General features: G+C 40.0%; 1 protein-coding gene across 1 annotated transcript in view; it reads left to right on the top strand.

The window, feature by feature from the left end:
* zgc:162879 (ras and EF-hand domain-containing protein) overlaps positions 1 to 13,118 on the top strand; it is an 82,100-nt gene extending 68,982 nt beyond the window's left edge. The window contains exons 13-17 of the mRNA XM_043677575.1: positions 1,430 to 1,511; positions 2,339 to 2,453; positions 10,212 to 10,331; positions 11,534 to 11,610; positions 12,772 to 13,118. Coding sequence (XP_043533510.1) covers positions 1,430 to 1,511; positions 2,339 to 2,453; positions 10,212 to 10,331; positions 11,534 to 11,610; positions 12,772 to 12,874 — 497 coding nt within the window. The 3' untranslated portion in view covers positions 12,875 to 13,118. The remainder of the gene's footprint in view (positions 1 to 1,429; positions 1,512 to 2,338; positions 2,454 to 10,211; positions 10,332 to 11,533; positions 11,611 to 12,771) is intronic.
* Positions 13,119 to 13,390: the final 272 nt, after the last annotated feature.

Below are 13,390 nucleotides of genomic sequence, written 5' to 3'. Positions count from 1 at the left end.
TGAGACTAGTTAAGGTTAGGAAACCAGGTTGGTATGGATGAGTTGGGCCAAAGAGTCATACAGCACAGAAACAGACCCTAAGTCCAGTCACTGAAGGATTGCAAAACCAGCAGTTGTAGGTCGCAAGGTTGGTTAAACCTTTTTTGGGTAGGATAGTTTAGTTCACCAGCACTGTGCTAGGAATGCAGCAGGACATGAGTTAAAATCGCACTACAGTACTTCTGAGAATTGAGTTTATATGTCTTTAAATAGGAATAATAGAAACTCCTCAGTAAAAGTAACAATCAGTTTCTCATTATTGTCATGGAAACCCTAACTGCATTGGGAAAGGAAACCTTCTGTCTTTGCCTGCCTTATGTGGGACTCCAGTCCCACAGCAACTCTTAATGCTTCACTCTAACTACTCCATTGTATCAACTGTTACGAACTGTTGCTGAGCAAGTACCCTCATCACTGTTTTGAGGGTGACTGTTGATGTCCAACAAATGTTGGCCAAACTGGCTGGCTGGTGATGCCCACTTCCTAAGAATGAATACACTTTGCATGGATGGAGTGCAAAGAAGGGCTTATGCCCGAAACGTCGATTCTCCTGTTCCCTGGATGCTGCCTGACCTGCTGCGCTTTTCCAGCAGCACATTTTCAGCTGCAACCAAGGTACACCAAACCTGTCCCTGGAATGGTGGGATTGTCCTGTAAAGAGAGATAATGGCCTGTACTCTCTGAAGAAGAATTCCTGAAGAAGGGCTCATGCCCAAAACGTCGATTCTCCTGCTCCTTGGATGCTGCCTGACCTGCTGCGCTTTTCCAGCAACACATTTTCAGCTCTGTATTCTCTTGGCCTTTGAAGAATGAGGTGGTCTCGTTGAACCCTACAAAATAATACTTAAAATGGGTAGATAGGGTAAATGTGGTTGAGTTAGTGTTTCGAACCTGCTGGGACCATTTTAAAAATAAGAGTGCCATTTAAAACTGAGATTAGGAGAATATATTTTAAACTGAGGGAGGTGAATTTTTGGAATTCTGCTTTTAAAGAGATGTTGAAATTCAGTCTGTGTATATTTAAAATAGAAACTAATACATTTCTGACTTTGATCAGCCATGATCATTTTAAATGAGCGAAATACCTGCTATAAATCTATGTTCCACTTGTAAAACTGTGCACCCAATTATATGGACCATATTAATAATATTGTCTTATGCATCTTTTTAGTAACTGTTTTCTGCTTTTCTTTCAAAAGATCTAATCCTAATGTTGAATATTATCTTCTGGTGGAGGATCACTGGACTCCTTATTACCTCCGCTTTCTCTCAACAGATGCTGTCAGACCTGCTGAGCTTTTTCCAGCAATTTTTGTTTTAGTTTCGGTTTCTGATTTTTCCAGCATGCATAGATTTTTTTTTTTTTAAAATACAATCTGTTTGTCTCTAGGAGTTGATTTTCAAATGAAGAAGTTATTGGTTGATGGTGAAAGTGCCACGTTACAGATTTGGGACACTGCTGGGCAGGAGAGGTAAAGGTGACTGTTTAAAGTGAGAAACTTAATGGCTTTTCTGAAATAAGTCTGAATTTAAATCTGCATCCTTGCCCACAATTATTATATTCTATTTTATAGCATTAGATGTTAATTGCACAGAGAATACTCACCGTAGCCATGTTTAAAGTGGTCCATCTGTGTATGCACTTATAGTTAATGCAGGGAAGTAATATCTTAGAGATGCAAAACCTTTGCTCTTGTACAAACATAAAGTAAGTGACAAAATACTTGTTCCACCAACGTGTTCCAAATTATAACACTCAAATCTCTATAGTAAGCTACCCAGCTGGAGGTTACAGATGGGGTTTAAAACTGCACCAGCCCTACTTTTCAGTGTGGAACCTGCTCTATTTCATTCCAATAAAATGAGTCACTGACATTGTCAGGAATGATTGGTTGATTGTGGGTTTCTGCTGTGAAGGTAAAAAAATCATGTTTGAGTGTGATCTTTTTAATGGAGGAATTTGATTTTTGCTCAAACGTTTTGTTTTCCTTCGGAGAGGAATCTCGCACATATACTGTTCCCAGTAAATGAAGCCCTCTAATCTTTTTAACCAAGTTTGTTAGCCAGAGTTAAGAACCAGTCATACCACTTTTCATTCCATATTTTATCTTCTATTTTGTCACTCTCTTTAGCTTAGCAATTTAAAAAAAAACTTCATCTTTGTAATGATGCCTCTTGCTGTAGGTGAACAATATGGATGGATCCGTTTTGAGTCTGTACACTATGAAACCCATTTCCATATAGTTCAAATGCTTGTTAGTAAACCACGGCGTTTTTCTTCCTTTTTATTTTCTGTCAGGTTTCGCAGTATTGCCAAATCCTACTTCCGAAAAGCACATGGTGTGTTATTACTATACGACGTGACCTCTGAGACTAGTTTTCTTAATGTCAGAGAGTGGATTGATGAAATTAAGGTACATCTCTTGTTTGCTTAACAAAATTTTTCAACCTTTCCTACGGTTTTGTATTGGGCTGTTATGGCAGTGGGCATTTTCAAGTTTATAGTCATTCACTTAAGCCACTGCTGTGGTCTAGCTTCCTTTTGGATCACATTATCTGTTTGTAGTTGTAAAAGAAAAAGCAGCTGTAGAAAGCCATTTTGGACCCTCAAACCTGTCCCACTGTTAAGCATGTTCTTGGTGGATCTGTCTCTGGTTTGATTCTCCCTATCAAATTGCATGACCTCTCATTTTCTTACATTAAACTTCATATGTCAGTATTTTTGCCATTCACTCAATCTACTTATATCCCTTGCAGGTTCTTTGTCCCTCATTGCAAAATGCCTCCTCACCCGTCTCTTGTATCAGCAGCAAACTTGGATATATTATACCTCCAAATTATTAATATAAGTCACAAATATAAGTCAAAAGTCCATTAATAGAGGCCCAAGGACTGACCGATCTTGTGACACTCCCCTAGTTAGTATTTCCACCTGAGAAGACCATCACTTAATCCATGCTAATACATTACCCCTAATACTGTGAGCTCTGCCTTGTGTAGTAATCTTCTATGTGGTACCATTACTGAATGTCTTTTGGAAGTTCAAATGCATTACATCTTCTAGTTTTCCTTTATCAACTCTGCTTCTTCATATCTTAGAACTCAAGCCAGTTGGTTAAATATGATTTCACTTTCACTAGATAGAAATAGCAGGCCATTTAGAAGAGCTAATGCATTCTTAATGAATTATCATTTTTCCCAATGACAGATGGGCTAACTAGCCTATAGTTATCTGCTTTGTGTCTCTTCTTGAATACAGGCATCATGTTAGTGATTTTTGTGATCTGTTGGAACCCTCTGAGAATCTAGTGAGATCTGGAATATTCCAACCAGTGCCTTCACTGTCTCTGCAATCACTTGCTTTTAAATTCTTTTATCTCCAGGTTATCGGGTTCTGGTGATTTTTTTTTTCTTTTTTTGTTTTGTTTTTGGTCTGCATTCAGCCCCATTTATTTGTCACATACTGTTCTAATTGATTATTGTTACAAAACGTTTTCCCTCCCTTGCCTATCTGATATCTTTGGGATTTTCACAATGTCTCCCACTGAAGACCGAAGCAGATAACCTAACCAATATTTTGCCATTTCTCTGTTCCCGATTAACACTCAGAACTCCAAGGATCCCACATTCTGGTTTAGCTGCTGTTGTGCCATCTTGTATGGCTCAAGACGCTCAAGGGAATTTGTTAGTTTGAATCATACAGTACAGAAGAAGTCCTTCAGCTCATCAAGTCTGTACTGCCAACTGTTATTTTTTTTTGTAGACTTCAGTAACCTCCGACTTACCTTGTGTTTTTGTCACTTTGTACACCTTAGTTTTTGATGGGATAGTCGTCTTGACCAACTTTTGTTCACTACAGATGGTTCATGGTTCTTCTCCTTGTCCTCCTTTTTGACCAGGCAGCCTTTTTTTTTGCTGAGCAAACATCTGCCACTGATCCTTCATTGGCGTTCAGCTTCTTCTATTTTTCGAGCACGTTTTGTTCGTACTTCTGTAATTTGCCTTATTTAAGTTGAGGACCCTGGGTATCTGTGTTGCTCTCCATCAAACTGAAACACATCCCACCCCAACAGGATCCTTTTCTCTCTCTCTCATCTGTCTATGAATCCCACCCCGTTACTAGATCTAAAACAGGCTGTTCCTGTGTAGGTTCTGCGACATGTGACTCTAAGAATCAATCCCCCAACGCACTCTGTAAATGCATTTTTCCATGTTACCTTTACTTCATCTAGTCAATCACCCATGTCTGTTGTAGTGCTTCCCTATGATTCAAGTCCTTTGTTCATCCTGTAACTGTATAATTCTCTATTATTCTTCCAAAATGTTCAATGTCCTGAGATTATCTTATCTCTTCCTCTTTTGAATGGGGTGACTAGCAGATTACACAGTGTGGGTGCCAAGTGTGTGGTTTCTTCAGAACCTATAATGCTGAACTCTACAATGCTGAACTCTACTAGTGTAGAAGCAGCATAGTTCTGTGTATATAAACAGCATGTGCCACAGGGTAGAGTTGTCCAAGCAAAGCAATACAAATAGCGACAAATCAAACTGATTAGTGTATAGTGACAACAACCAGAGTTTCCTAAACTGTTCTCCAGATGGAAAATTGATTTCTCTTCCATGATTTTCTCTTTAACCTGGAGTTTGACATTTTAGGACCAATTCCTATTTTAAAAAATAAATCAATATTTGACCTTTTAAAGGAGAGTTGTGTATTTATATCATACTTTCAAGATCCTTAGGATATCCCAAAGTACTCGATAGTTAAATTTTGCAAATAAATTTCTTTTTTAAACCATTCTCCCTGCAAGATTAAACAGCACTGAAATAAATGGTCAGATAATCTCCTGTCAAATTAGTTTTGAGAAAGAAATTTTGTCCAGGTACTTCAAATTGTGCCATGAGATTAGTGCCAACACAAGACATTTAACATTTTCTGAAGGTGAATAGTAAAAATAAGAGTAATGAATCTGACTCTAACTAAAAGGGTTCCTTTGAGACAGGGGCATTGCAGAGGTACTAAATGAGTACTTTTGTATCTGCCCTTACCAACAATAAGATACTGTCAAAGTCAAACTGAAGGTGGGGATGTGGAATAGTTGACATACTGGATGGGCTAAAATTTGAGTAGATTATTAGGTAGGCTGGAGGTATATAATGTTGATAAACCACCAAGAATTGATCAAAGTATGCTGACGGATGGAAACTATGAAGGGACTGGCACTTCCACACACTACTTTTACTGTATCCGTTGCTCCCAATACGGTCTCCTCTACATTGGGGGGGTAGGACACTTACTTATGGAACACTTCAGAGAACATCTCTGGGACATGCACAAAGCAACCCCATTGCCCCGTGGCTGAATGTTTTAAATCTCTTTTCCACTCCCCCAAGGAATGTAGGTGCTGGGCCACCTCTATCACCAAACCCTTACCACCCACTGCCTGGAGGGGGAACATCTCCTCTTCCGTCTTGGGACCCTCCAATCACACGGGATCATTATGGATTTCACCAGTTTCCTCACTTCCCCTTCCCTCATTTTATCCCAGATTCAACCTTCCAACTGTGCACCACCCTCTTGACCTGTCCATCTCCCTTCCCATCTATCCGATCCACTTTCCTCTCCAACCTGTAACCTTCCTTCCCACCTTCATCTACCTAACACACTCCCCTCCCCTCTTTCCCCTCTCTCTTCCCCCGAAACCCCCCAAAGTCCCATTTATTTCTCAGCACCCTTGGCCCACAAGCCTCATTCCTGATAAAGGACTTTAGCCTGCTCCATGGATACTGCCTGACCGGCTATGCTTTTCCAGCGCCACACTCTCGACACTGGATTAAGAAAAAGCCAGCCTGAACCTGTTAAAGGCAAATTGTATATGACTAATTTGCTTAAGCTATATTACCTCATCAGTCCTTTCAAAACAACTTATGTTTACGTAGACTTCCAAAAAGGTGTTTTGAGAAATCTTATTTAATGAGGTTGCCTGCAGCTTTAAATCCTGGTGAATAAAAGGGCTGAAGAACAGCAACGTGACTAAGTTTGTGTTTGGGCTGGAAGCTTCTGAAGTGGTTGGTACATGAATTACTGTTTCTCTTAATATAACAGCAACTTGGTCTCGTATGCACGTTCACAATTGTAAAATTTATAGATGACATTAAACTTGTATCTCGTGAACTGAGAGAAGGTTGATGAGCACTTTTCAGGGAACATAGACTGAAATTTGGTGTATGGCAATGCAACCGAATGAATTTTGTAGAGTGGGTGAACAGGGGCAACACAATAAAAGGTGCCCTTCTAAACACGATGGAGCAGAGGCCTGGAGTACATGTGCACAAATTATTGAAGATAGGGCAAGTTAAGAAATAAATGAGAGAAAGTGAGGGCTGCAGATGCTGGAGATCCGAGCTGAAAATGTGTTGCTGGAAAAGCGCAGCAGGTCAGGCAACATCCAAGGAACAGGAGAATCGACGTTTCGGGCATAAGCCTGTCTTCAGCCTACCGTGTGGAACCTTATCAAACACCTTAGTGAAATCCATATACACCACATCAATTGCTTTACCCTCATCCACCTGTATGGTCACCATCTCAAAGAACTCAACAAGGTTTGCGAGGCACGACCTACCCTTCACAAAACCGTGTTGACTATCCCTAATCAAATTATTCCTTTCCAGATGATTATAAATCCTTTCTCTTATAACCTTTTTCAACACTTATTTCTTATTTCTTAAGCTAATCTTCCAGCCACATATTTGTCTTTCCCATTTCCTATTTATAATGAAATGCAGCAATTATTATCTTTGCGATCTTATTTCTTTTGGTTTTTACGTCTTAGCATATGGACTCCATCCTTGCCTCCTCAAGGATATCCAGTTTTCCAATACTGCCATAATTACCCTAATCATTTTCCCCTTCTTACCTTTTCTGAACCATCAATGTCATTGTACATTAACACACAATCCTCATAGTCCTTCAGCTACAGTGCCACTACATTATACTTCCACACTGCCATTGGTGCTTTTAGCTCAGTAATCTCATTCATCACACTTTGAACATTTATATACATGCTTTGTAATCTTGTCTTTGTATTCCTTGTAGACCCTTTTAGTCTGCTCCTGTTTAATACTATGACCACCCTCTCTAATCCTGTCCAGCATTCTACTTTTATTTACTGGTGTCTACCTCTCTGACACATTTGTTTAAACCTTTTCCAACCATATTAGTGAACCTCTGCAAAGATATTGATCCCAGGCTTGTTGTGTGAAATCCATCCCTTTTGCCCAAGAATCTGAAACTAATCTTCCAGTCACATATTTGTCTTTCCCATCTCCTATTTCTAATGAAATGCAGCAATTATTATCTTTGCGATCTTATTTCTTTTGGTTTTTACGTCTTAGCATATGGACTCCATCCTTGCCTCCTCAAGGATATCCAGTTTTCCAATACTGCCATAATTACCCTAATCATTTTCCCCTTCTTACCTTTTCTGAACCATCAATGTCATTGTACATTAACACACAATCCTCATAGTCCTTCAGCTACAGTGCCACTACATTATACTTCCACACTGCCATTGGTGGGAACCCTCCAACCACAAGGGATGAACTCAGATTTCTCCAGTTTCCTCATTTCCCCTCCCCCCACCTTGTGTCAGTCAAATCCCTCGAACTCAGCACCGCCTTCCTAACCTGCAATCATCTTCCTGACCTCTCCGCCCCCACCCCACTCTGGCCTATCACCCTCACCTTGACCTCCCTCCACCTATCGCATTTCCAAAGCCCCTCCACCAAGTCCCTCCTCCCTATCTTTTATCTTAGCCTGCTGGACACATTTTCCTCATTCCTGAAGAAGGGCTTATGCCCGAAACGTCGATTCTCCTGTTCCTTCGATGCTGCCTGACCTGCTGCGCTTTTCCAGTAACACATTTTCAGCAAGTTAAGAAATACTTTGTTTTTTAAAAAAGATTTATTCCATTCTTGGGTTCTGTAAGTAGAAGCATGAAACTATGCCCGAAACGTCGATTCTCCTGTTCCTTCGATGCTGCCTGACCTGCTGCGCTTTTCCAGTAACACATTTTCAGCAAGTTAAGAAATACTTTGTTTTTTAAAAAAAGATTTATTCCATTCTTGGGTTCTGTAAGTAGAAGCATGAAACATTAGCAACAGCATCATGGTGACCACTAATTCTGTTTATAATCTAAGATTGGTCTGATTCCTTGACACTTCAGGAAAGATGTGAACGCTTTGGAGATTGTGGAAAACCATAGGATTCTTTAGTTACATGGCTAGATAGATTGGAGAGGCTATGGTTGCTGTCCTTTAGCTGAATGGGATTAGGTGGGAGCTGGACAGAAAGTATGGGATGTTCAGACATGCAAAAGATACAGACAGGTCAGAAAGGATAATCCATTTTTACAAGACTTACTAGGATGTCGCCAAGGTTGGAAGATTTAAGCTAAAGGGAAATGCTGAATAGACTGGGGCTGTTTTCCCAGGAGCGTTGGAGGCTGAGGGGTAACCTTGTAGGGGTTTACTAAATCATGAGGGGCATGGATAAGATAAATATACAAAGTTATTTCCCTGGGGTGGGGGAGTCCATAACTAGAGGGCATAGGTTTAGGATGAGAGACCTAAGAGGCAACTTTTTCATACAGGGTGGTGCTTGTATGGAATGAGCTGCCAGAGGAAGTGGTGGAGGCTAGTACAATGGTAACATTTTTAAAAGGCATTTGGATGGGTTTATGAATAGGAAGGGTTTGGAGGGATATGGGCTGGGTGCTGGCAGTGGAACTAGATTGGGTTGGAATATCTGGTCGGCATGGAACATCTGACTCTGAGTGCTGCTGCTGCTGTGTTAAAGGTCATATACCAGCGGAGAAAGCTTCCAGGGTCCCACTTTTCTGTTTCAAAGTTTTTAGTCTGAGTTGGATGATATAAAGCACAGTGCAGTTTGCCTGGATACCCAACAGTAGAAGTGAAAGGTCCGTTTCTGCTCTCTCTTTAGAAACTCGGGTGGCAGAGGGTGTGTATTAGATGTCCAATGAGGGTACAGTGAACCTTCACTCCAATGCCCCTTCATTGAAAACTAGCAGGTGTAGACCAAGACATGGACTGAGAACTAAAGGCGACATAAAGAAAAGCCTGTTTAGAATCCTGATTGTACCTCTGATGCAGATTCAAGAGTAGTTTTGAATGGGAATTGGTTAAACAGCTGAAGGGAAAATATTTGCAGGGCTACAGGGAAAGGACACTGCTTTCACAATGTGCTCATTCTAATGATTCTGAGATCCTTTTATGCCCACCTGAGCAGGCAGGTGGGATGTTGACAGAAATACCAGATTAGATTGCATGTTCCAGTCTAAAAATGAATCTTTAACGTTCTTTCTTGGGCAAGAGCTCTTGTGCCAAGGCTAGAAAATTATATTCATCAAATTTTCTGTCTGTGGCACCTTACATTCTCCAGATTGGTTGGTAAGTTTATCTATGTAACAAAAGTAATCCATGAGCTGTGACATACATTTTATCTTCAGGATATTCTAAAGTATGCTTTCTGAAACTTCTCACCTATCTCCTGCTGTGTGTTGGTGTGTGGAGTATTGCACTCTCTACCTGAACCAAGATGGTGAGCTGGTATTGTATATTCTTGATGCTGTTGTCACCAGCGTGACAAAATGATTTACAATCTGTTCCTTAAATGGGATCTAAGACTTTAACAATATCAGGAACTCTTTTTCCAAAAACCTTGTATATTGTGAAACCTATATAAGCAGACACTAGAATCTTGATTAATCCAAATAACTTGGAAGAGGCACTCTGAAACCATAGACCCTTCAAATTATGGACAGCCATCAAATGTATTTTTTTAAACAGGTGAACAAGTGTGAACAGTGAGTTCTGTGACACAAATTGTTTTTGTGGAATAGGGAGCTGTTTTTTTTCCTTGCATCTATAGTATTGGACAAACTGTTCTATCTGTGGAATAGATACAACTCCATCTCCAGAATGAGTAGCTTCTCAGATACCCCTTTTAGGTAAAGAACTCCCCGTTGACTTAAAACACACAAAATAAAAAATACCAAAATAGACTGCTCGTGACTGTTTCCCCAATATGCAGGCTTCATTATATATGGGATGCAAAAAGTTCAAAGTTAACAATGAATGAATGTGTTTTTCAGAGTTCTACTGACTTCCCAACACCAATTATCTTAATTGGGAACAAAATAGATTTGAGAGATGAAATGCCTCATACACAGCGTGGCACTGTGCTGACTGCCCATGGAGAGAAATTAGCTATGGTGAGATCTATTGTGATATAAATATATATTGTCATTAATACAAACCAGAAGTGAAATTTATATAAAAGCTGCTTTTCCAAACAAAGTGACACTAATATAGAACAATTTTTCAGGTAAATGATTAAGTTCGTTTTCACTGTTACTACAATGAGCATATGGCCTTTCCGCACACGTGTGTCCACCAGTGTGGGTATTACATTGAGTTAATCTTTCTTAGTGGTTGTTGTGATGTAATTTGTAGATTAACCTGTATGTAAATAAATCCAAGTTAACCAGTTGTCCAGTTCCAGGCACCACATTTTTAGGAAGAATGGCAAGGCTTCTGAGAGGGTAGAGAAAATAGAGAATGGATATATGGGTGAGGGACTTTAGTTAAAATGACAAATTGGAGAAGCTGGGGCTGTTCTCCTTAGGGATGAGTGAACATTTGATAGTAGTCAAGTTTGACATTCAAAATTCAGATAAGAGAATCTGGATAGGTGGGGGTGGAAAGCTCATTTACAAGAGGGCACAGGTGGGGGGAGTTTAGGGGTGAAGTGCAGGGAAAATTTTTCATTGAGGGTGGTGGATGCCTGGAATGCACTACCAGTGCAAGTGGGGGAAGTAGGCGCATTAACAGCATTTAAGGTGTATCTTGATAGATACACAAATAAGAGGCGATCAGAGTAATAGAAATCTACATATAAGCAATATATAGCGGAAATAAATAGGAATCATTGCTGGCTTGGTGGCCAGAAAGCTCCTAAACCAGAGGGGACTGATCTAGAGTAATTGGCAGAAGAAATGATGGTGACATGAGAACACTTTGGATGCGAGCAATTCAGTGTGAAACAGTGCCAATTCGAATGATGGTGATTCAAATGTGGTTTACAAAAGAAAATAGGCTGAATGTCTGAAGAATATTTGGGATAAGGGCAGATGATGGCTGAATCACTTGTGATGACCAGAAATGGACTTGATAAACTGCTAGTCTTCTGTGCTATAACAATTGTGTTTAAAAATGTGTTGCTGGAAAAGCGCAGCAGGTCAGGCAGCATCCAAGGAGAAGGAGAATCGACATTTTGGGCTTCTGCCCGAAACGTCGATTCTCCTTCTCCCCGGATGCTGCCTGACCTGCGCTTTTCCAGCAACACATTTTTAAGCTCTGATCTCCAGCATCTGCAGTCCTCACTTTCTCCTGTAACAATTGTGTCTTTGTCTAGACTTACAATGCATTATTCTGTGAAACAAGTGCTAAAGATGGGACCAATGTGGTGGAGGCTGTTCTGCATTTGGCCAGGTAAGTTCACTTCTAACTGTACAGTTGTACAGTATTAAAGTAAACCGAATGAGTCTATTCTAACTGCTGCAATTACTTGGGTAACAACACAAAACCACTTAATGAAAGAGGAAGGACTTTCTTTACAGATCATTCTTTATCCTGGTCTCTGGATTACATGAAGAACTTTTGCAATCTATCTGCATTACTTCCAAACAAACAATGATGCTGGAAATTGGAGGATCAAGTAGCATCTGTGGAGAGAGCAAGCTAATGTTTCGAGTCTACATGACTCTGTCTCCATAGATGTTGCCTGACCCTCTGATTCCCAGCATGGTTTTGTTCAGTACAGTTCCATCATCTGCAGTAATTTGCTTCTGCATTATGTCTGATTAATCACTGTTTTGATTAAAATTGGAGTTTTTGGTGTTAAGATAATCCCTGTGTTGAGAAATGTTCCATTACTGAGACATCTATGCACAAATTCCTGGAGTGGGGAAAAGGTCCAGAAAATAATGGAATTGTCATAGTTATCCTGGTAATAGTTATTAAAACAGAAGTTGTACTGAACAAGTGTCACTGGGATTCACTACTTAATCTTTTTGGTCTTGTGGTGCCTTGCTCTTGCAGCTACTATTCAAGAGTGAGGTATGTTAATCAGTGACATTCATAACCAAGTCTTGTGTAGTGTCTGCACTCACTGGCTAGCAATCGGAAATGGAAATCTTGACTGCAGGGGTGAGTTGACAAATTAGGACTGAGAAAATGAAGGATGTTAAGACTGATTTCAAGTTCCTGAGGGATTTAATGGGACACCCTGATGAGTTGCAGGTAACTCTGTTACACCATGAGGATGGGTGCTGCCTCTTGGGCAGAGGGAAAATCTGTAGATCAACTTCGAGTGTTGCATACAGGCTGTAGCAACTGAAATCTGAATCCACGCCTTGTTGCCAAATCAAAATAGCTGAAGCATGAAAACCCATCTCTGGCCAACAAGAACAAAACCACAATAGACCCCTGTATGCATCAGATAACCAGACATACCTAGTACAAATGTTTGTGCCAAAACCATGTTCAGTAGCACTAATTAATCTCTAACTGAAACACAAATCATTGGGATAAACTTGATGTCTGTACAGTGCATACATAAACATAATTTGTGTTCATTTCTCCCTTGTGCAGAGAAGCCAAGAAGAATGCAAACATCAGGGACAGTGTTCAGCCAGTGACAAAGCTAATAGCAGCAGATGGGAAAAAGGCACTGAACAACTGCTGCAAAACATAAGACTAGAAATCCTTGGATTGTCATTGTTCACTGTCCTCTAAGACGCAGATAATTCATGGGATTTGTGATGTTTGCTCACAATACGCTATAACGCATCTTTCCTTTTGGCAAAATTTTACTCTCATTTGAGAGCATCTGTTTAATGGCCACTAAATGGCTAACACTGTATATTTTTGATGGTATATAGGTTGAAATGTATATTTTTGAGCTGAGGAACAAGTGTTACCCGTTCTATTTTGTGATGGATTTTACCTTGATATGTAAATGACACTTTAAAAATAACGTGCAAGGAATGTAAAAATAAGTTTTGTAAAATGAAGGAGTTTGTTTTTTTGAAATGACATTTATTCAGTAAAAGCTTTTGGGTTAGAAACTGAAATAAAATGAATTACAGTAAACCATTTTTTTTGTCAAAATTTGGGAGAAGATTTGTAGCTCGGGTGCTCGTTGTTGTGGTTCTGTTCGCCGAGCTGGAAATTTGTTGCAGACTTTTTGTCCCTTGTCTAGGTGATATCC

This window comes from Chiloscyllium plagiosum, chromosome 36, assembly GCF_004010195.1.
Source record: "Chiloscyllium plagiosum isolate BGI_BamShark_2017 chromosome 36, ASM401019v2, whole genome shotgun sequence".
Classification (NCBI taxonomy): Eukaryota; Metazoa; Chordata; class Chondrichthyes; order Orectolobiformes; family Hemiscylliidae; genus Chiloscyllium; species Chiloscyllium plagiosum.
The sequence above is the reverse complement of the archived record's forward strand: the minus strand, read 5'-3'. Positions and strand labels throughout refer to the sequence as shown.